Source organism: Ptiloglossa arizonensis, chromosome 1 (assembly GCF_051014685.1).
Source record: "Ptiloglossa arizonensis isolate GNS036 chromosome 1, iyPtiAriz1_principal, whole genome shotgun sequence".
Lineage (NCBI taxonomy): Eukaryota > Metazoa > Arthropoda > Insecta > Hymenoptera > Colletidae > Ptiloglossa > Ptiloglossa arizonensis.
The window spans coordinates 23,472,524-23,496,596 of NC_135048.1; the positions used below are offsets into that span (position 1 = coordinate 23,472,524).

Sequence of the window (24,073 nt, forward strand, 5' to 3'; positions counted from 1 at the left end):
GGTGTTTTATCGTGGTCGGGGCAACATCGACCGATCGCTTCGTGCCACTTTCACCCGCTGACTCCTACGTTGGCCACCGAGCCTCTTCCTCGCGGCGGTAGATGGCGCGTGCGCGCGCAGACCTCGCGCGAGAAGACAAAGAATAGAGTGGGGGTAGCTGGTCGGTGACCTCGAGCGGCCAACCGAGTACGCCCAGACCCCGTGGACGAATACTTCGCCCCGGTGCGATCCTCGGAACAGTTTCGTGTGCACGATACGATCGCGGTGTAATACTATTAGCTTGCAGGACAATTACAGAGGGAAAGGAGGTTCCCCGACGACGACGACGATGACGTATCTTCTCGCCCGCAAATTTCCAGTTGTTGCAGTCTCCTGTCTCGCTCATCTCTGTTCCTCTCTGCCACTTTCTCTCTCTCTCGAGATACTGGACCGTGCTCGCGGAAGTTCACTCCTCTTTCTTAATTTCGTTCTCTAAAAAATAACTTCCTTTGGGCTAGAAAAAGGTACGCGCGAATACATCGAAATACGGAGAACCGAGAGCAACGGATCCCCCTCCCTCACCCTTATCTCTCTCTCTCTCTCTCTCTCTCTCCTCTTTCTCACGGAGATGAATCCTCGTGATCCGAAGTCCCTCGGAGAAACGACTGCAGCAATTGAAAGACCCGCGTTCAAGAGTGGCTTCTTACGTTAAGTAAAAATAAGGGTCCGAGATTTGTCGTCTATTTACAACGTGAAGTACACAGTCTGTATGGATCGTATATAGGTTGAACAACGACACTTATCACATAGTCGACCCGGTGGCCTCCGTTCTCCCTTCTCCCAGACTGTTTGTGGATCACAGATCGATTCGGTGACGTTTGGAACCTTGTGCCTTGTTCTCGGGAGGGTTCGCGTTTCTTCTTTCAGACGAGGACCGTACAAGAACCACACCCTGTACATGGGTAACATCGAGTCTTCGGGGAGAACATCTCGCAATTGTCCCGTAGAAAACGTCCCCGAAGTTCTTCGAAACGTCCACGAACACCCTTCGTACTTCGTAACGTTGGCCCGATTCTTGATCACCGAATGGATTCGTATCCGATTCGTCCATTGGAGGATCGCCCGAATATCGTTCACAGATCTACCGAGGAAATCGTTCCAACCCTCGTTGACACGGCCCGTTCGTGGAGACGACGTCACACGACACTCCTGTTACATGCTGAACAACTACATCTTCGAGCCTGAACTCTCGCTCTCGGGAAAGAAGGAATTTTCCTTAATGTTTCTCCTGGTTGCTCTGCCAAGCTGTCCTTTGCCTCAGGACTACCATTGCTCTCGGAAGAGACATTTCCCCATTTCTTCTGTTCACGACATACTCTACCATCTTCCCATTGCTCCGTTCAGTTAACGTTTAGACTGTTCTTGCTCTCGGAAGAGAAACTTCTCCCCCTTGTTCTTCTCTGTTGCTCGATGTTCCATCGTGGCTCAATTTCTTCATTGTTTCGTCGGGTAACACCGTTGTCTCGTCCAGCTATCGGACTACCGTTGCTCTCAGAAGGGGAGAAGCTTTTCCTCTTAATTCCCAGATTGTTTCTACGTTCGATCGTTGCTCCATCCGTGCGTCCACTTGTTCCATCGATCTATCCACGCGTTTCGAAAAGGAAAGGTGGATCAGTTATCGCTCTCGGCGTAGTCGTCGCTGTCGCCGCTGTCGTAGTACTGATTTTTCGACTGTTGACGATTGGCGTCCGATGGATTGGCCGTCGACAGACCGTCGGTGTACCCTTGAGGCTGCATGTCCGTGGTCTGCAACATGTCTACCGATTCACCGTCCAGGATGTCCAGATTTGGGGAAAACACGTCCTCCGACATGGAATCGAACGACCTGGGGAAACGACAAGTGTCACTGATAAAACGTATACCAGTTTGGTCGGATTCTCTTTTACCCTCTACAGAGCAAGATGATTGGTGCTACAGACGACTCGACTACGTCACTCTACGATGCAAAATCGTCCTGGACGCTTCATGACTCGACCAACGGAAACATACTATCTCGTCCCGAAGCGTCGAGGACTCGATTAGTCGATCGAAAACGATGCAACTTAGGACGACATTCCGTTTGAACGAACGATTTAGTTGAAGCGTACGATACTTAGTTTGCGGCAACAAAAGCAAACAATGGAACGGAACTGGGCTAGGGTGGGGGTGGTTGTGTATGGTTTTGCGTGACACACACGGGCTTGCGAAAGAATTGCAACGGGGAATATTTGAAATTCAATTTTCGAGTTTCACTTTTCTTTGCTGTATGTTGGTGAAATCTCGATCGGTGACTCAATCGGGTTTTTTTAATTCTCGCTATCTGGCGAATATCTCTCTTCGTGACACAACAGAGGTCGATTGTTACGTAACGAAAAAAATTTGTAACATTCTAGAACGATCACCAACGAGTGCAACTATCGTGAGATCTCACAAGTGTCACGATTCCATCGAACGAATTGCGAACGATTCATCGTGCGGTGTATTCGGTTGAATTCGAATGCTACTTTCGTGTACGTGGAAAGTAAAAATCGAACGAAAACCAAAAAAGAAAAAAAAAAGAAAAAAAAAATGAAAATAAAGGGTGAAGTAGAAGAAGCAGTTAGCTCACTCTCTATCGATGCATTATGCATACACGGGCCTCGTGCATCCTCATACCATGCAATTCTGTTTTCTTTACTTACTGAGCTGTAGATGATGGTTACATTTCATCATCACACAGCCTGCAACAAACGCATAGATCGCACCATTGTCATTACGGTCGCAGTATAAGGTGGAGTTTTGTTAGATCCCGCGGGAGGGGGCATACTGTTCTATCTAACGGCAAAGCATGCCAGAATTCGAAAGCTATGAGTTCCGTTTCATAGCTAGGAAATTGTAAGCCAGAACTTGCCTATTATAACAGAGCCCGGTTCATCTATTCGCTAACCGACGTTTCACGAAAGTTTCTCTCTTTGTTTGTTTTTTTTTTTTTTTATTTTCTTTTTCGAACTTCGTTCTCCAGATTCAATGAATTTAATCTTGGTACGTATCTCGAGCTTCGATTTCCGTTTCAACTTAATTGGAACGTGTTCAGGTGCGATAGCAAAGGCTCGGAAGAAATCGATACGATCGTATGGTACAAGAATAGTATAGATGAACCGTGAACGTAGCACATCGCGCAAAATCGACACTTACATCTGTTCGTTCTGTTCGTTACCACTCTCTTCGGCGACTAGCATCTCGTACTCCTCGGCTGCGAATCGGTCCCAATCCGACAACTGTTAAAAATAAGAAAAAGTGTCGTTAAACTCATCTTACACGTTCATTCTTATTTTCTATATTTCTTTCTTTTTTCTATACAATCTTGGCACGATACACGTATGTATTATTATTATCGTGAACAGCAACAGATGTCAACGAACTGTTCACAGTATTAGAACTTTAAAACGCGGAGATTAAACTTGAACGAAAAGAAAAAAATATACTTTTGCCCTTGGATATTGTCTTTTCGAAATTGGTAACCCTAGAGAGGATAAGCTACGATCGATCACAATTGCAGATCGATGTAAAATTTTAACGAAAACGCGTTTTTACATTTTAACTTATTTCGTACGATCGCTGTGGAGCTGGGCAAAATTTCACCAGAGGTTGTTGTTATGACTACGATTAAATTAACGTCGTTCACTGCAATTTTAGCTTTTGTTTGTAGCACGTGACTATAGTCACTGGTAGGATACAGTAAACGATGACGAGTAACTAGTCAACGGTAGAATACGGTAAAGGATGATGAGTGACTATAGTCACTGGAAGGATACAATAAACGATGACGATCGACGAGTAACTATAGTCACTTGTCATCGTTTACTATATGCTTTCAGTGATTACAGTCACTCGTCATCGTTTACTGTATGCTTCCAGTAACTATAGCCACTCGTCATTGTTTACTGTACACTTTCAGTGACTACAGTCACTCGTCATTATTTACTGTACACTTCCAGTAAATATAGTCACTCGTCATCGTTTACTGTACACTTTCAGTGACTACAGTCACTCGTCATTATTTACTGTACACTTCCAGTAACTATAGTCACTCGTCATCGTTTACTGTACACTTCCAATGACTACAGTCACTCGTCACTGTTTACTATATCCTATCTGACCATTACTGTATGTTTCCAGTAACTATGGTCAGGCAGGATACAGTAAACGATGACGAGTGACTATAGTCACTGGAAACGTACAGTAAACTACAACAAGCGACTACAGTCACCTTTAGTATCGAAAGTGTTAAAATACGTTCGCGATCTCACCTCGTGGCCATCAGGATCGTGCTCTCTCGCCGAAGCGAACGGATCCCTCTGCTCGTGATCCAGATACTTCTCGAGGTTGAAGAAGGTGTCGAAGAAGATGGAGATCATCTTGCATTTCTTCAAATCGCTGAGCGATATCTTCCCCGGTGTCGCCGGTTTGATCATGTCCAACATCTGCGCGAAACACACCGTTCGTTACGTGATACAAAGGGACTTGCACGTGGACTCGCGTTGAACAATCGATTCGCGATAACATCGGTAACGAATTCTATAATTACCTGACAGAGACAATCCTCGAACGGCAACGTTTCCAATCCGATCGCCTCCATGCGATGCAATTGTTCCTCGTAAAAGTACTCCAGCTCGTACATAGACAGGTATCCATCTCCGTCGAGGTCCATGCACCTATCGATTATTCGCAAACGTAACATCTGGTTAAGAATATATCGTGACGATCGATGGAATCGTCTATCGTACCTGAACCAATACTCGATCGCGGTCGGATGGTTTTTGTCCTCCTCGCTCAACAAGAACCACACGAACTCCGTGTAACTCATCTTGTCCTGGGGCTGTTGAACACCGTTACCACTCTTCACACCGCCTCTTGTTACAGCGCCGCTGAATATTCTCGCGATCATACGCTTCGACAAGGCTGAAATCGCGACGATCGATCGTTAAAAATCATTCGGGAAATTCTACGATAAATTCAACGAGCTTTCATCGACCGAGTATCCGCGAATGGATTTCTACTTCAATGGTAACCAAGTGTCGTGGTCGATGTCTCTCGAACTTACGAATTTAACTTTGTAATCTTCTCTCAATAACGTTTCCTTGTTATTATTCAAGTAGAATGAACGAACACTCGGTAAAACATTGTTTCGATCTCTAATCGTTGAGGATACCGTTCGAATTTATTTGCAAACGATGACCAGGACGAAGTATCCCGATACATCTCACCCAAACTGTTTGCTATTAGGTAATAGTAGACGAGCAGAGTTGTAGTCTCTCGAGGTATATTTACGTTTTCAATCTTTCCTGTTTATAAATTATTTACAATCGAGAAAACTCAAACAGATGTTTAAGAAGCGTGAATATTTCTATCAACGATTTTCCATTAAGAAAACTGATCCTTGAAACCGAACATTGATCAACCGACGACGAGTGGATGGATAATTTTCTCCAGAGACGAACAAAATTTTATTTCTACGTTTATTTTTGCCTGGATGGTTAAATTTTAATTTGTTCGCTACGAAATCTTTCATTTCGTCATTGAAATTTTAATTTAGATAGAAATTTCGCCTGTTGCTTCGTCAGAGGTAGATACCGAACAGTGTTACACGGGAACCTGTCCTCACCATGATCATTGTGCTTCGTGAGGTCCGTCTTATCGATGAAGAGATCGTGATCCCAATCGAGCTCCCAGAATTTGCAGTATATCACGTAGAAGTGTTCGTAGCTGAAGTAGGCGGTAACCTGATTGATGTCCTCTTCGTGCTCGAGGACCGCGATCACCGACAACAAGTTGCTTCTTCTCAGTTCGGCCACGGAGATCCTTCCGCTCCAGCTTCGGTTCACGCAGTAAAATATCCTGGCGATCACCTGGAGATCAACGTCCATCGTAAAGTAACACCGACACCCCACGAATGTTTACATGTCCGCGGAACAGATTGACGCGCAAATACGGAAGCCGATCGCTCGAACGAAGAACAAACGTCCTCGAGGCGTTCGATTCCGAGTCGAAGACGAGAGACGCGCGTCGTCGTGTCTACTCGTCGAAATTATTATTCCACGCCTCGAATGTACATACAGATCCGCGAGGTGGAATATTTAACAAGACGGATCACTTGAACAAGTTCCTCACTCTTAAATATAAGAAGAAAAACAACAAGGTTTCAAAAGGTGTTTCGCTCGAAAAAAAAAAAAAAACATTGTGCAATTTCTTTCTTTGGTTGCGGATGACCAGGGTCTGTCTCAGATTACTCGGTTCTTTTTATTTAGGATTTTAGCTCGTTAATGTTTGAGATTGAAAAATATGATTTGTCCCGGTAGAGATACGGTATATAGTAGTGTTTTTAGTTCCAGATGGTTAAGGACGTTCAAGGTCGTTCATTTTCGTCTGGAAACGAAAAAAGAACGAAATTTGAATATACGGTACAAAGAGCGGGACGGGCATTGTCAGAATTTACAAAAGATTGATACCGATACGTTTACAGAGACACGGTGGTAAATAAACGAATATCGTATAAAAAAAATATTCACCAAAGAAATATTCGACGAGTTCCGACCGCATGGTGCGCAGAAGACAAGATAAGAATCTATCGCAGCAATGGAAACAGAAAAATAATAGCTGATCGAAGGAGCGCTTGGAGGATCGTCGCGATAATCGATTCGGAAAATTACGAACGATTCTAAGAGTCTCTCCTGGGATCACAGAAGACGCGAAACGCGAAACATCGTCGCGACGAACGTGATCTCTCGAAGGTCCAGGTCAAGTCGGGGAACAAGTCGTGATTTTTTTTTTTTTTTTCTTTCTTTTTTTTCCTACGAATAACAAATCTCGTCGATCGCGCGAAGACACCGGAGGCAGTTTTTCAATTATTCCCGGCGAACGAGACCGCGTGATAATTGCTGGAGGCGACGAGCGATCATCTTGAATAATTCAAGACGATTGTCGTTGCGTAAACCGCGGTAGCCTGACGGAATTTTTTTTTTTTTCTTTTCCTCTCTCTCTCTCTCTCATACACACACACGCGCGGACTTTATTTCTCGGTTTTCTCTCCTGCAATCGAGAGAAACCTGGCAAATATTTATCGCGCGAATACGAACCGTGTGTACGTAGCGTGAATGGAACTCAGTAGCCTCTTTCAGAAAAGTTAAACCGGGATGAGTCTCGACCACGTCTTGCACCAGCGGGATTAAATCCTCGGGGAGTATATTGTTCCTGAGGCCTCGGGTTGTGATTCTGATAAACTTGCTCGCCGCGTCGTGGTGGGTGTTCGATATCCTGCAAACAATGGACGACGTTTTGGTTGAAACTTGTTAACCATTTGGCTTGGAAGAGTCAACTCGTCGTTCGGCGTTCGTCCTCGTATCGGTCGATTCTTCGTTTATCTGTCCCGGGAGATCGTTTGTTGTTTAATTCGTATCGGTATAAATCGGTCGGATCTCTTGTGGGACGAAACGAGTTCAAATTAATGGTATCACGTTCGTGGTTGTTCACGTTCACGTGAAATTATCGTAGGTTACCGGTTACTTATAAATCAACGTTGCAAACGTTACTTTCACGCTTTCGTAACACGTCTTACGGTGCATCGTACTGCGAATGAAATTACAGTGAATGAATGAACGGGTAGAGGTGTTGTTTCGAATGCACGGTGGATCTGGATTAGTTTCAACGCGTTTGTTTCTCTGTTACGAGGAAATCGAGACTCGAGTAAGCTCGTAACGTTTGTTTCTTTAGTCAAGGTACGGAATTTGAAACGACGATGTGGGAACGTGAAGTCTAGGCGAGATATTTCGACCGCTCAAGGTCACTCCCCCCACTACGAATCATGACCGAACTTTCATCGACGTATATACGAGATTGATATCTTCGATTTGTCTGAGTTTCTCTTTTGTCTCTTTGGGGCACCCGAAAATATGAAAAAATAGATTTGGGGTAGCTTGACAATTTCTCGTTTAAAAAATAATGTTACAAAAATTATATCTTGGATTGTTTAGAAAAAATATTTCGAATAGCCCGAAGATTTCTCATTTAAAAAATAATGTTACAAATCTTGTATCTTGGATAGTAAAAAAAAGAGATTTGGAGTAGCCCGAAGATTTCTCGGTTAAAAAATAATACTACAAAAATTGTATCTCGGTTAGTTTCAAAAAAAATATTTGGAGTAGTCCGAAGATTTCTCGTTGAAAAAATAATGTTACAAAAATTGTATCTCGAGTAATTCAGAAAAAGAAATTTGGAGTAGCGAGAGTCTAGGCCAGAAAATTTGGCCGCTCAAGGTCGCTCCCCCCACCACGAATCATGACCGAACTTTTACCGCCGTATATACAAGCTAGATATCTTTGATTTAACTGAGTTTCTCTTTTGTTTCTTTGGGGCACCCGAAAATATAAAAAAAGAGATTTGGAGTAGCTCGATGATTTCTCGTTGAAAAAATAATGTTACAATAATTGTATCTCGAATAGTTTAGAAAAAATGATTTCGAGTAGCCCGAAGATTTCTCGTTGAAAAAATAATGTTACAATAATTGTATCTCGAATAGTTTAGAAAAAAAGATTTCGAGTAGCCCGAAGATTTCTCGTTGAAAAAATAATGTTACAAAAATTGTACCTCGAATAGTTTAAATAATCACAGCACTGTCAAGTGAAATTGTTCAGTTTGGGAACCACTGGCGCGTGTAGTTTATAGCTTAATCGAATGGGCCGCAAAAGGTCTTAAATTCTTACGATATCTGTAATAATCGGAATGCTTACTCTCTCCAGAAGTCAAGGAAGGCGTTCATCTCGACGTATCCAATCTGGTCTCCTCCAGCCGCGAGGAAAAGCGGCACCTTCCAGTAGAGGGGTAGGTCGCATGCCTGGAAGGATGGATCACTCTTGTACACAGTTTCTCGAGCAAAATGAAATTGAACCTCTTCAGGGACGCGTTTAGTTTAGTGCCTGGGATATTTTAACCCCGGAAAGACTAAGATGGAAGCTAACAGAATCTATCAGACGGAACATCTAGAAAATAAAATTGAACCTCTTCGGGGACGCGTTCAGTTCAGCGTCTGAGATATTTTAACCTTGGAAAGACTAAGATGGCAGCTAACGGAATTTATCATTCGGAAAATCAAGAGAATATATTTCCTTCGTGCGAAAGGTCTTCAAAATATTGTATTCACCATCGCCTTATGTTTTTGGAATTGGTTAAGAGTAGAAATTGACGCGAAAAGAGTATACATTAATTGATATTGTTGCTCTAAATAGATATTATTAATTTACAAAATAAATATGACCGGACGAAGGATTCGAAACTTCGTAGATTAGATTAAAATAAATAGATTACAATACAATTGTTTCAATTTTGTATAATATTATTTTGTCCAATTCATTCGATATGGTAAAGAGGTTAATAAACTAAAATTTACCGAAGAAATATATTCTTCTCTCTTCGTATTATTTCTTTCCTAGCGTAAATATCATTCTTCGCAAAATACATGTTTTTAAAGGTCGTGCTCCAAAGATAATTATGGCTCAAGGAGCCCTCCCTCCCCCGACCCCTCTTTAACAACTCGTGACTCGCAAGAACTTGTCAGCCTTCCTAGAGCTAACACCTTACGAGTCTGCGAGGGATTAACAAAACTTTACCGACTTAATCTTCAATCAATTCGTTTACGATACATTCTCGCATATTTGATCAGTTAGAGAGAAATATTGCCATTCACGGTTGCATAAGAATTCCAAATAAACAATCGTAATTAAATTTTTTCAAAGACGTCGATTTTTTGTTAATACATTTCCTTGAGTTTTATAAATTGGAAAAAACGATTAACAACAATTTCATATTGGAAGTATAAACTCCGTGTTACATAATCTAGAACTCAAGTACGTATAAAAATTCGGAACAAACAATCTTAATTACATTTCTCCAAAGATGTCGAATTTTGTTATTAAATTTCTTTAAATAGGTAAATATTATCAACAATCCCGCGCTGGACGCGCAAGATTCGCGTTACGTAATAAAAAACAAAACCACCCGCAAAAATTTCAAATAAACAATCTAAATTAAATTTCCCGAAAGACGTAAATTTTTATTGATACATTCCCTTAAATAAGTAAATATTACCAACAATTCCACGCTGAACGCACAAGGTCCGCGTTACGCAATAAAGAACAAAAATTTCAAATAAATAATCTAAATTAAATTTCCCCAAAGACGTAAATTTTTATCGATACGTTCCCTCGATTAAGTAAATATTCCCAACAATCCCGCGCTGAACCCACAAGGTCCACGTTGTACAATAAAAAACAAAAATTTCAAATAAACAATCTAAATTAAATTTCCCCAAAGACGTAAATTTTTATCGATACGTTCCCTCGATTAAGTAAATATTACCAAAAATCCCGCGCTGGACGCGCAGTGTCCGTGTTGCGCAATAAAGAACAAAATCACCGGCAAAAAGTCCGAGTAAACACAAAATTCGTGATTAAATTTTCCCGATAGCCGTGAAGTTTCGTCGATTCCCTCCAAACTAATTCATCTCCCGAAGAGGTTCGATTGTCCTTCGTATAAAAGTCCATCGGAAAACGTCACTGCGGTCGAGGTCGAATCGATGTTCAAAGTGGTGGAAGGGTACACGTGTATATGTGTGTGTGTGTATGTGTGTGGGCAATCAAGAGACGGCAAATTGGGGAAATTGTTCGCGGGAAGTTTTAACGAGGCCTGGTTGTTCCATTACCTTGGTGATCGCGTGAAATTCGGCGCGGGATGCAAGATGATCCGGTAGACCCTGAAAGGCAGCGGTGATCCTGGCGATGGTCGCCTCCAGCTGCGACAGAGGCAATGGTTTCCCTCCGGGGAAATAAAATCTGGAAACGTCCAAGCGGATTGCACGATCAGTGATCAACGATTTAACGAGTGACGCGCGGAATTGATTCTGGATTCGATGTTTACCGTGGTATGTGGACGTTTCTGTTCGCTTTCACGTGCCTCTGGAGTGTCGTGTGGGGCGGTAGATTCTTTTGCTGTGTCTTGTCTTTCGCGTACGTCTAGAAGCAACAAACAACGTTCGAGAAAACCATCGATCGACGAAACGTCGTTGAAAACAGAGACCGCTGGGGAAAAACAGAGACGGCGGACCGATTCGATAAACACGACGACTCGAGCAGATTCGTCGATCTGAAAATAATCGATCGTTGAAATTGTTCCTCGTCCTTGCGTCTGTATTATATTGAACCACGTCGTGCAAGTTTTGATCGTTTTGGTGGACGACGTAACGACGATAGAAGACACAAAGGTTTTGGTAATTTTTGTATCAAACATGGACGACGTAGTAGAGGACACCAAAGGTTTGGTATATTTGGTATCGAACATGGACGACGTGGTTGCGATAGAGGACACAAAGGTTTGGTATATTTGGCAACAAACGTCGAGTCTTTCCATCGATCAACGAATCTACGAGCCATTGTGTTATTCGAACGAAGGATCGAGTAAACGACACATCTTTATTTTCTGCTACAAATACAAAGACATTGTTCGAACAGGAAAATTTAAAATTTTTTTAAATCAGAAGAAGTATCTTTGATAAAATACGTTTGGAATAAAGTAAATTATTCTCTGTTCCATACACTTTGCTCTTACAGTATACTAAAATACCCCTTTTGGACGTTAAGTGGTGCTCCCGTGCGTAGCCCCCATGGGTTCCAAGGCTTTCGCTTGTAACTCGATCAGGAGATCGGGAACCATGGTAGTGTCTTCCCCCTAGTATTCACCACTATCAGGGGGTTTGACCCCTCGTCTGTTATCGAATCATCAAAGTCTACTACGGAGGATCCTTGACTCCGATCTCCATCGGTATGTTTACTCTTGGGTCGCATTTGCCCAGTGTTTTGACTCTTCGGTTGAACCTTCTCCAAGCCAGGGTAAAAACTTAAAACATCTCGAACTCGTGCAATAAGATTATCGATATCCCATCTCGCGATTAAAGCTCCAATCTATTTTTTAGTCTCGGTCGTTCGGTTATTACCGAATCACCAAGGCCGGTTAAGAACGATCCTTGACTCCGATCTCCCCCGGTATCTATACTCTTGGGTGCACGGTGGAGTATTAAAAACATCTCGGTACTTGCACAATAAGATTATTAATGTTCCATCGCGCGATTAAAAATCCAATCGATCCGTTTCTTAGCCTCGATCGGTCAGTGTCGTTGCACGCGTTCGTAGACGGTGTCACCAAGCGTAGAAATCCCATCGGATGCGATCTTGGCCCCGTTTTTACGGTGTCAAATTTATATTCGGTAGCCACGATGGGTCGAAAGAAACGCAACGCGTTAAAGTCGCGAGCGTTTCACGTTTGAATGGAATCCGTTCGAGGATTGTGACAACCAAGCGTGAACTCGATTAAGATCCGCCGGTATCGCGATCGATGGACACCGATCGGTTTCGCGATCGTTAAGCACCAACGAACATTGTTTATTTCGCGGGGCGTAACGCGCCTTCGTTTGTCCGTGGCGAACAAAAGAGATCGTAAAGGGGAACACCGAGCGATCTCGATTCCACGTCGAGTCGTTGAAACGTTTCCGGTGGCCGCGCGTGCTCGCCGCGTTTTCTCTCCGCGGACGCGCAACGGGACGCACGGAGCACTCCATCGATCGCTTGTACCCCGTACGCGGGTAATTTTACGCTCCTTCGAAACCAACGTTCCGTGTTCGACGCGTCGGCGCGCCAAGGACACGGCATCCTGTTACGCGACTACGTCGCGAAGGATCCGAAGAATGCAAAGAGGCCGGCCAACGCGGCTAATACATCGCCGCACCTCGCCTCTGTAACTCTGGTTACATCACCAGGCCTACTCCTAGACCAACGATAGATGGATACATCGCGACGCGGGACCGTGGAAAATATTTCCACGTGTTCAGGCTGAACGGTACCAACGAGCGAGTCGGTCCTCGAGGTTGCTCGAGTTTTCGCTCGAGAAGAACGGCCACCGTTTCGGTTCTCGAAGAGCGATGAATGAGTGGTTGTTTGGGGATTTTTTTTTCGGAAAAGAGACATTTTGGGAATAGAGGACGACGAAGTGAAACTTTCGTCGAATGGAACGCTACCTCTTCGGTTTTCGAGAGTGATATTTGTTTTTGGGATTTTTTTTCAGTAGAAATTTCGGTCAAGGGAATACTGATTATTCAATTGCGAAGAATTGTGTCTTTTTTTGTTTATTTTTGTTTAGATAGACTTTTCGGGAATGTTGTTTTAAGTAGTATGTTAAAACGAAATTTCGGTCAAGAGGAACACTAGCTTTTGGGTTTTAAAGAGTGATATTTTTTTGGGGGATTTTTTTTAATAGAAATTTCGGTCAAGGGGGATATTGATTATTCAATTGCGAAGAATTGTGTCTTTTTTGGTTTATTTTTGTTTAGATAGACTTTCCGGAAATGTTGTTTTAAGTAGTATGTTGAAACGAAATTTCGGTCGAGAGGAACACTAGCTCTTCGGTTTTAAAGAGTGACATACTTTTTTGGGAATTGTTTTAATAAATTGACATTTCGGTCAAGGGGAACATCGATTCTTCAATTTCAAAAAGTTGTGTCTTCTTTGGTTTATTTTTCTTTTGGATAGACATTTTGGGAATATCGTTCTAAGTAATATGTCAAAACGAAATTTCGGTCAAGGAAAATACTACTTCGATTTCAAAAAACGCTGTCTTCTTTTTTGTACATTTTATTTTATATAGATATTTTGAGAATATCGTTCAAAGTAGTATGTCAAAAGGAAATTTCGGTCAAGGGGAACATTACTTCTTCGATTTAAAAAAGTGGTGTCTTTCTTTTTACATTTTCTCCTTTTTTAAATCGATATTTCACGAATAACATTTTATCGAAAGAGCGATATCGTTTTTAGCAATTTTTTTAAAACAACAACGATTTCGACAACACCGTTCTAGAACGTTACAATGAAATTTCGCTCTAGGCGAACAGTACTCTGATTTCGAACGGCGATTTCCCTCTTTTCGCATTTTCTTAAAAAAAAAAAAAACGAACATTCCGAGAACACCGTTCTAGAATGTTAAAACGAAATTTGAAATAGTAACGAAGGTACGTTTTACGCGGAGCGTGACGCAGAGCCACGGTCGCTCGCCGCCACGAAATCGCTCCCGATCCTTAAACTTTAAACGCGTTTTTCTCGAAACAGGTTTTTTCCAAACTGGTGGGTAACTTTTCTCGGAAACTACTTACCCGATTGACTTGAAATTTGCACCGTGTGCTCGCAATAACGTTCTCTATCGTGGATCTATTTTCGGTCGCGTAGAATTTTTTGAGAAAATTCCAAGTCTCGTGTGTACATTAACATTTTTCAATGAAAATTGCCAGAAATATCGTTCAAAGTACGTAGTTTCGTTATTTTTACAAAATATTCGTATCGTCGATCACTTGGTCGCGTAAGCCTAAATACGTAACTATTTCAGCTTACAAGTGCATCGACGAAATTGTTAATTAAAAAGTAGAATAAAGTTCAATTAATTTAATTAAGAAACGAAATTCAATTAATTCGATGAAAGTATAAAGTGTAATTTTTCTTTTCGGTTAGGTAATTTACGTCGAAGAAGATCCAAAACTACGATCGAAATGTTTATTAGGAATAACAAAATAATCTTGAACGTATTGCGCAGAAAAAGTTCAGACTTGATCGTCGAGTATAAATACTAGGTCTTGTAATGAAAAAAGTTTGCAGACGCGATACACAGGCGCCTACCAATCTACGTTCTAACTCGAGCATTTATAGCAGACAAATGGCCGCCAAAACTTTAACGTTAAATATCTCGTAAACTATCAATCGTACGCCCGTAAAACCGTAATCACTGGTTTTGGTATTTTCAGCTCTGTCGCTGTGAAAAAAAAATCCCACCGACCGATCGGACTTTCGCGTGCGGGATCTTTCTTTGTGCGACCTGAGGAGGCACGGTTACACGGTTCTTCAAACCCTTTGAGTACAGAGCGCTTCAAAGCGTACCGCATTGTATTGGCTATAGAACGTATAACTGGGTCGCTATTTCAATCTTTCATCTACGGTATGTTTCATAAGCCATGAAAACGTAAGCAGGACGCGTATACGCGCCAATGACATCCGCCGAACTGCTCGTAATCATTCGAACGACTCCATGTGTCGTCGCGGGAACCAAGGATTACATATCTGCTACAAAACGCGTGTATACTAATTTTTATCGCTCGTGGTACTGCGATCCCGATGTCGCGAGGTCCGTATAATATCGTGGTCGCTCGTAAATCAACCAACAACAGCAAAAACGAAACGTTGCTACTCGCCGTTCGAGATGCGTCGTGACGACGTCACTTGTACACGCATATCTCTTTCCATATTCACAACTACCGTATCGGTGGTTGTAACGTCGCGCCATTGGACGAACAGTCGTGCAATGTAATTGAAAAACGATCGTAATTTCCAATAGGCGCGTTTCGAAATCTACGATAAAGAATAATAATCGCATCCCGAGAGAACGAACCTCGAATACATTTTTAACGCGTTACGTTTTATTTATACAACCTCGGGACACGGTTGCACGCGCGTTCGCTCGCTCGTACGTGTGTGTCTCTCTAGACAACAACGTTACGCTAATCGTGACCGCGGTAAACTTAGAATACCCTTGGAAAAATTACTCCGCGCGTCCATAGCACTCGAAGAATCAAACCGTACTCTGAACCCTTCCCCCCTATCCCAAACCGTCGCCCATCCCTCACCAGAGACGAGAATTCGCTAAAGGTATGACAGTCTCGACGACTGCACACCGTTAATAAACGGTAACGAGAATAGAGCCGATGTATAAACGTCGACGAGCAACAAAAATAGTGCGACGCGAGTGTGCCGCCAGCGGTGCCGTGCCGCCATCGTTAATAGAAGGATCCACCGTTTCGGGAACGTCAATAATGCATCGGCCATCGGTTCGAGGAACTAAAATACGACAGATCAGAGCGACTGACCGGAGCGACTCCCGTACTACGGCCGCGAAATCGAACACGATCGAGTTGACGTAGCAACTGACGAGCCGATCGGCGGTCGTTCGACGTCACACGCTCGGGAGCAACATGCGCGCAAGGATCGGGTGGGATCGCTCGGGTTACACCATGCTGTGGTCCTCTTACCGTGAAACATTTCAACAAAATCATCGCCAACGGTTGGTTAAACGAACGTAAACGAAGGACAACAATGGTCCGTGGTGTACTAGCTGGCCAGCCAGCCGAGCTTTGTCGATCGAAATTAACGCGTCGGGACCGTGTTGCGACATCCCAGAGCGCACGTATCTAATCTACGTCGCATGCGATCGGAACGGATCGCGCGCGCGATCGGCCATCTCAATTATTGTGGCCTCAGTTTGGCACGGTCCACTGCTCGGTACACGGGATACCGTCAATCAGCGTTCCAATTGACATTGCGAATTCGACTGCGCCTCTCGATCAGCTCCGCTCTGCCAAACGGCCAAGGACCACTTCGTCGCGATACTAAATACTTGACCTTCGTCGTTCCATGCGGCTTCAGAATTTTCATTCCGTTTAAATACGGCTTCGATCTGTGCAAGCCTGTACCTATCAACGATTCGTGGCGACCAGGTCGACGACTCCGTGAACATTTCGAATTAATTTCGGTCCTTGTTTCGCTCGAACGAGCGTCTCGGGCGAACCCGATCGATCACGATTTCACGAGTTTTCGAACCGCCTGGAAGGGGCCGCTGGCGAGAGGACAGTTCGCGAGGGAGAGTGGACAGGATGAAGTACGCGCAGATGGGGTCCTACGCCACTGGACATAACCTGACATTCTTCCCGCGAGGAAAATGGTTCCTGGATGGGAAGAACGTAGGTTAACGCCGATACGAAAGAATTTTTATCGTCTCGCGCCACCGTCGAAATTGTCACGTCGATGGGAAAGAATTATATCGGAGCAGCGTTTCTCAACCTTTTCGTAACGATATCGTGCCTCGAATTTAACGAGATTGCTGAATTTAACGAAACTGAGTTTTTTAGATAAAAATCTTCAGAACTGTCTCACAATATGTGTACATTTATGTTTATCGCGGATGAAACAATTAAATAAAGTACAAGAGTGCCATGCACAGTTATGGTTAAAAGTTCTTTATTTTACGAAAGTGACCGAAAATACAAGAAAATTCTAAAAATACGATTCTTAAAATATCTTCCATATGAGAAGAACGCTGCTTAGCGCAGCACGAAGGAATTTTTATCGTCTCGCGAGACCATCGAAATTTTTCGTTAGGGAGCAAGGAAGGAATTGTGTTAGAGGTTATAACGACAGGAAAGTTTCCAAATTATTCGTGTTGACGAGATTGCAATTCATAGGAGAGTAATATTTTTCTCGTGGAAAGAATGCCAAGAAGGCTAGCTAATATTGACGAGGTCCCCTCCGCTACGTATTGTGAACACTTCTCTATCGCGGAGCGTACGATCGATAGAACAAGTATAGCGGACTACTTCAACTTTTTCCATCGCGTTGAATTAATATCGCAAAATTCATCTTTCAAAATTGTACTCCGATACGTATCCAAAAACTGAACTAAAAAAGTGTCTTGGCAGTCTACAGTTTTTGCGAGATCGGAATGCAACGACGAAATAACGACGAGAAACGAAATGGCACAGTGGCAAAATAGTCGTGGAGGGGGTAGCCGCGCAGTGACCTTGAACGGACAATATTTTCCGCGCACCGAGTGCAGCGAACTCGCGGGGCGAAGCAACGTAGTTCGCGTGACGGTAAGTCACGACTTTTATCGAGGTGGCGGTGAATGTCAGAACCTGTGTCGTGGAAAATGAAAGCAGACTCGCGAAACACATTCAACTTTGATTTTTCTATGCGATGAACCCTGTGCAAAGAAGTATACATTCTATCATACTTGTAAAAAACAAAAAAGAAGAAAAACAAATCAGAGAATAAGGACCAAACCTTTCTCTCGATGCTCCTATTCCCATGTTCTTTCAATTTCTTCACTCTTCGTTCGAATAATTTCCTCTGGATCGCAAATACCAGTCGCTCGATTTTCCCAGCGACAAATGCCACGACAACGAAGAATATCGCACTAGAGTGCCTTTAAATGCCACGACTTTAATGTCGCCCGAACACGCACCACAAAGCGTACCCAACCAGGTTCCACCTCGAACACGATATTCGTTGTTAGCATCGTGTTGTACAAGTGGTAACCTTGAGTGGACGATATTTTACGAGGATAAGAGTCGTTGGAAATCCTTCTGTCGGTCTGGTGGTAAGAATTATCGCGACGATCATCCGGAACCGACGTTTTCCTCGTTGTCCCGGAGAATCAAATAGTCTATTACACATTTCGTGGCACGTTGATTCCACGATACCGTGTGAACGACGATCTTCGTGGAATACACTCTTCCTGTTTCCATTATTCCAACGACCACTCTCGGTTCGCTCGGCGAGAACGCCGCGCGAACTTTCCTCCTCGAGCCGCTTTTCAACCATAAGCGGCGATAGAGGCGCGTTCCAAGGCGACAGTCGGCGGCCTTTTAAAATCTAGCACGATATCCAATATGGAACGGCCACAATGAGTCAGTCGGCGCAGATATGCCGCGAGGAACGATTTCTCGCCGTTAACCCCAAGGGCGCTCGAAACGTTTTCCTATTTTCCATCGGAAGATCGAAACTTGGATCCGAGCCGGAGATTTTCTCATTCTCCGTTATGGGAATCGGCGTCGCGGTCGGCGTTTCATCGAATCAGAATTTTAATTAACGATACCTGGAACGCCGATGACGGTGATCGCCTTAAGGTATCCCGGCGAGCTGAATCGGGCGCCTCTGTAAACCGCCGCCTAACGATTCGAGAGAATCGCTAAGACGATGCAGCGCCTCGCTCGGTCTAACGAACAATCGGAACTGTTGATTTATCAATACGCGAAGCGCGAGTTGAGAATTTTTTGTCGGGAGGTGGAAACTATTTTTCTAAGATTGCGTTAGTATTGAGGTAAGTTTGAGTCGAGAGATGGAAATAATTTTGCTAAGATTGTATCGGTATGAAGATAAGTTTGTATCGAAAGGTGGAAATAATTTTTCCAAGATTGTGTCGGTTTGGAGATAAGTTTGAGTCGAGAGATGGAAATAATTTTTCTAAGATTGCGTTAGTATGGAGGTAAGTTTGAGTCGAGAGATGGAAATAATTTTGCTAAGATTGTATCGGTATGAAGATAAGTTTGTGTCGAAAGGTGGAAATAATTTTTCTAAGATTGCGTCGGTTTGGAGGTAAGTTTGAGTTGAGAGATGGAAATAATTTTGCTAAGATTGCGTCGGTTTGGAGGTAAGTTTGAGTCGAGAGATGGAAATAATTTTTCTAAGATTGCGTCGGTATGAAGATAAGTTTGAGTACAAAGAGATTAGGATGGAGAACGTTAATTATCAATACACGAAGCATGGGTAGAGAATTGTTTGACGGGAGTTGGAAACAATTTTTCTATGATTGTGTCGATTTGGAGATAAGTTTGAATCGAAAAATGGAAATAATTTTTCTAAGATTGCGTTGGTATGGAGATAAGTTTGAGTTGAGAGCTGAAAATAATTTTTCTAAGATTGCTTTTGTACGGAGATAAGTTTGAGTAGAAAGAGGTTAGGACAGAGAACTTTGATTATCAATACACGAAGCATGTGTAGAGAATTTTTTGTCAGGAGTTGGAAACAATTCTTCTAAGATTGTTATGGAAATAAGTTTGGGTAAAAAGAAGTTCGAACGAGAACCGTTGACTTTTTGTAGAAGTTGGGAACACTTTCTCTAAGGTTACTTTACTAAGCAAAAAAGTTTGAGAAGAAAGAAGTTAGGAACCATTGATTATCAATACGCGAAGCAGGGATAGGGAATTTTTTGTCGAAAGTCGAAAACACTTTCTGTGCGATTACGTTGCTCGTAGAACGAAGTTAAGATAGAAATCCTTGTTATAATTTAGCATGGAAATTGGCAATGTTGTTATAGGAGACATTGTCGTAGGAATGATCCAATATAGAACAGAGCTGGTAAAACTTCGTGGAACAAAAAGGAGACAGAACCGTCCGTAAATTGGAATTCGATAAAAATTACAATCCGTATTATAAAATGAAATTACGTTTAACCCGGATCTAAACGGTCCAACGAAAGAGGATATTCTTGGAAACGATCGCTCGACTCGGTGAGAGACAGTGTTGGTTACGACTACCGATCGCGAATCCGAGCAGGAGATTTCATCGATAATCGAGGTGGTATCGTCGCGTCGAGGATATCGCGGCAAGTTGAAAACGCGTGGGGACACGGAATTTGTATCGCGCAATGCCAGAACGAGTGAATCGATTTTGAAATTCATCGGTCACGCCGACACTCTGCATAGCGCGCGCGTAACAATAACGACAAGTATGTCGAGTGTAACGTTACGTTACGGGCTCGCGTATCGTTTAATCCGGCCGGGACGATAAGGCGAACCTCGGGACCCCCTGTTTCCACTTATGGTCACGGTGGTCCTCTCGCGTCCCTTTATTTCTTTCCTCGAGGTCGAACAACATTAATCGTAACGAAAACCGAGCGTGAGTCAGCGAGCAACGAGCCACGCTGCGTCTCTACCCCCCTCTGTTTCTCCCCCTCGATTAACTTAATTGAGACGAAGCTCCTTCGGCGTGATACTGCGTCTTTTCTCCAAGGAGGCCTTGTTTGTCTCGTTCTCCTCTGTTGTTGTTATTGTTGCTAACGACGACGATACAATGGACAGATGTCCCGTAGCTTAACGTCCAAGAATAGCTTCACAGTGTAGGGGGCGAGGGGGGAGGGGGAGCGGATCTTTACTAGCGACAAAGCGAAAGCTGGGTAGGTTGGATGTCCCAGTAACTGTCAGTGTCCCTGTAACTGCCACTTAAATTATTTTCTTTGATAACGGAACAATGCACGAAGAATCGCGAACGAAACGGTATTAATGTTAAATTTGGGCTTGATTTTTACGCGACGATTCGTAGACGTACCGGTTCGTGGTCGATACTTAAATATAAATATTAGGAGTGTACAATTTGAGCGTATATAACGAAACTAATGTAAGTGGAAAGTATAGAAACTGTCGTAATACAGTAAAGGCGATAATTTTATTATTCGTTTTGTATTTGTTGTGTAAATTGAATCGTTGATACGTAGGGATAGTTTCCATTCGAGTGACAATTTTTCGAGCGACAGTTGTAGGGACATTAGACTCGGTTGCAAAGTTTCGATCGATTAGCAATCGATTCATTGTATTTGTTGTCAAAAAAAATATTGTCACAGGTGAAAAAAACGTTAAACAATGTTGTGCTCGAATCTGGAACGATGTACAGGATAAATTACTCGTAAAGTAAGTTTAAAGTAGCAGGAATTGGGACATCTAACCTATAGGGTGTTCGAACAGGTGGCGCCGACTACCGGATGGAACTCGAGTGCTGCATCCGCGAGGATTTTCCGGCACTCGGAAAAGTTTTTGCAACTGGATGCGAGAATAACGCAAGAAATACGAGGTTCGAAAGGGCTGCGACTCCATTTCGATGGACGACGTTGAATTTGTAGAAAAATTCTACGGAATGTTTGTTTTTTCAAAGGGAATAAAATCGACAAGCAAGACCGGCGCGTTAACGCGACGCGAGAGAGATATCGGGGAAAAGGAAGCGTGTATAGAGTTCGCAAGGAAGAGGAGCCTTGGGAACATGTGGCGCGGAGATATACGAGCAACGAGGGAGAAGGTGGGTCGGAGACTGTCTGAAGCAGAAGAGATAGTAAAATGGGGAGGAAAAGGGAACAGGAATAAGTTAGGCTAGAAACAATTTCTGTAAGAATACGTTGGTACAGAAATAAGTCAACGTAGAGAGACATTAGACCAGGAATACGTTCGTGTGGGTGTAACTTACTGCACGAATGCGTTGGTATAGCGAGCATTAGCGTAGGAATACGTTGATGCGGGACAGAGATGAGAAAATTCTTATCTCCATAAAAATGTCGAGTAACGAGTAAGACACGAACGACTGTGAATTCGAAACTTGTCTAATAAAAATAAAGATTCGAATAAATTATACATCCGATGTCGGGCGAATACCAATTTTGCACGAATTACCGTCGAATCGAATAGATATTGCAAAGAGATTACTGTACGTGGCTTTTATTCGTTATCGGTTATACGAAGCGAACCTTCTCTATCTAGGGAACGATCGAGATACCGTAAGGTCAAGTTTATATAGAAACATGTTGGTTTAAGAGGAAGTTTTATACGTTATCACAGGTACAAACAAGTTAGTATTTGTATTTCCTCGTGTTTATAGATGATCGTGCTGGTGTTCTATCGAGTTAATGTATGATCAAGTGTTGTATCATCAAGTGTTGTACGATCAAGTTAATATATTATCAACTATTGCATAATCAACTATTGCATAATCAAGTATTGAATGATCAAGTTAATATATGACCAACTATTGCACGATCAAGTTAATATATAATCAAGTATTGTATGATCGAGTATTGTATGATCGAGTATTGTATGATCGAGTATTGTATGATCGAGTATTGTATGATCGAGTATTGTATGATCGAGTATTGTATGTTCAAGTATTGTACGATCGAGTATTGTATGTTCAAGTATTGTACGATCAAGTACTGTATGATGAAGTATAATGCGATCAAGTATCGTACAATCAATTCATTAAACGATCAAGTTGTCGCCTGGTCGACTCACCAGAGCAATACCGTAACTCAGACGTAAGTTACTTCAACGTCAAGTTAAAAGACTACGGTCGATTTACAAATACCTCGATACAGAAACATACATCCGATCCGTCGAATCAGAAATTACCCTACGCGATTCGTTACTCTATTCCATCGCGGGTCAACGTCGGAAGAAGGCGAGTGCGTTACCCGTGCAAGCGGCGACAGGTCAAAAGGCAAACGGGGCGGGAAAGTAGCGGCGAAAACGTGCTGCCCGACGGGGGAGAACGCGCGACTTTCGAAGTCTCAAGGATAAGAAAATAATCGGGCCGCGCAAAAGGCAACAAACCGCGTCGGGTTCTGCGTGCTCGGCGACGAGGCTCGACGCGTTAATGCGGGACTCCGGCACTCTACTCCGGCGGGCCGCGTAAATTTTTATTGGCACGCGTTCGCGTACGAGCCCTTGTGCGTCGAGCGTGCTCGGTTTTATTCACGTTTCATCGGGACCGCGCCGAGTCGCGCCGCGCTGTGCAAGCGTGCGAGCGCCGCGGTTCTCGAGCAAGAGAACGGAATCGATGGAGCCTCTGCGCCCGTTGCATCCATAAATATCCGCGTGTTCCACGGGTCCCGGTGGTCGTCGACGCATCCTGGCATCCGTGGAATTCTGTTGTTCGAATTCTCCCACCGCGCGTTTCGGAGCGTTCCACCCAAACGACTCTTACACGTTGGAACGTTTATGGAAAACAATCGGTACACGAGTGACTCCCTGCGTACGTACATTCCCCAGGAATACTTTCCAACCCGACGTCCCCTCTTAAGTGGAGTCTCCTAGCGTTTGAAAACTCTCCTCGTCGAATTTCCTGTAGGTCACCGCGGCACTCTTTCCTCTCCACGATATTTAGACAAAGTGGTGGCAAAAGCTAGCTCACCTCGGAGCACAATGGGAATGCAATAACCGTCCGACTAACAATGCTACGGCCAAGCCCTCGGGACACATGCATTGTTCGAACATTGAGCAACGTGTTGGAAATCGTGGCTTATCGTCGGTGTGTACCGCGCCGGTTGACACGATCTCGAGTGGTGGATCCGCCGATCGAGATTACGCGCTCCTTCTGCTCTCGATTTATCAATATTCGACTCACAAACACGCGAACCGGAGCGTAAGTTCGAGGGTAAGTTCACCGATCGGTGACACTTTGAGGCGTTAACGCGTTGACCGCCCGTGACAGAGTTTTCCATACTCGAGGATGTCTATGGTATATTTGTTGCTCGAAGCGGAGTGTAAGGAGTAGAAATTATTCGGTGTGTATTTTTCTCGCGCGTCTATTAGCCGATGTATTCGTAAACTGCGTTTCTTCTAGGGGAA

The 24,073-nt window shown here is 43.4% G+C and overlaps 1 protein-coding gene across 4 annotated transcripts in view; it reads right to left on the minus strand.

Moving 5' to 3' along the window:
* Nucleotides 1-1,648: 1,648 nt before the first annotated feature.
* LOC143150226 (uncharacterized) overlaps nucleotides 1,649-24,073 on the minus strand; it is a 96,514-nt gene continuing 74,089 nt past the window's right edge. For 2 of the 4 annotated variants that reach the window (XM_076318348.1, XM_076318357.1), the window contains exons 3-12: nucleotides 10,966-11,060; nucleotides 10,751-10,880; nucleotides 8,784-8,887; nucleotides 7,134-7,311; nucleotides 5,663-5,906; nucleotides 4,785-4,959; nucleotides 4,586-4,712; nucleotides 4,308-4,481; nucleotides 3,193-3,275; nucleotides 1,649-1,864 (exon numbers count right to left, since the gene is read on the minus strand). In XM_076318348.1, coding sequence (XP_076174463.1) covers nucleotides 1,651-1,864; nucleotides 3,193-3,275; nucleotides 4,308-4,481; nucleotides 4,586-4,712; nucleotides 4,785-4,959; nucleotides 5,663-5,906; nucleotides 7,134-7,311; nucleotides 8,784-8,887; nucleotides 10,751-10,880; nucleotides 10,966-11,060 — 1,524 coding nt within the window. In that variant the 3' untranslated portion in view covers nucleotides 1,649-1,650. Of the gene's footprint in view, nucleotides 1,865-2,626; nucleotides 2,739-3,192; nucleotides 3,276-4,307; nucleotides 4,482-4,585; nucleotides 4,713-4,784; nucleotides 4,960-5,662; nucleotides 5,907-7,133; nucleotides 7,312-8,783; nucleotides 8,888-10,750; nucleotides 10,881-10,965; nucleotides 11,061-24,073 lie in introns of all 4 variants that reach the window. The other 2 variants (XM_076318366.1, XR_012993000.1) reach the window with 2 other exon arrangements.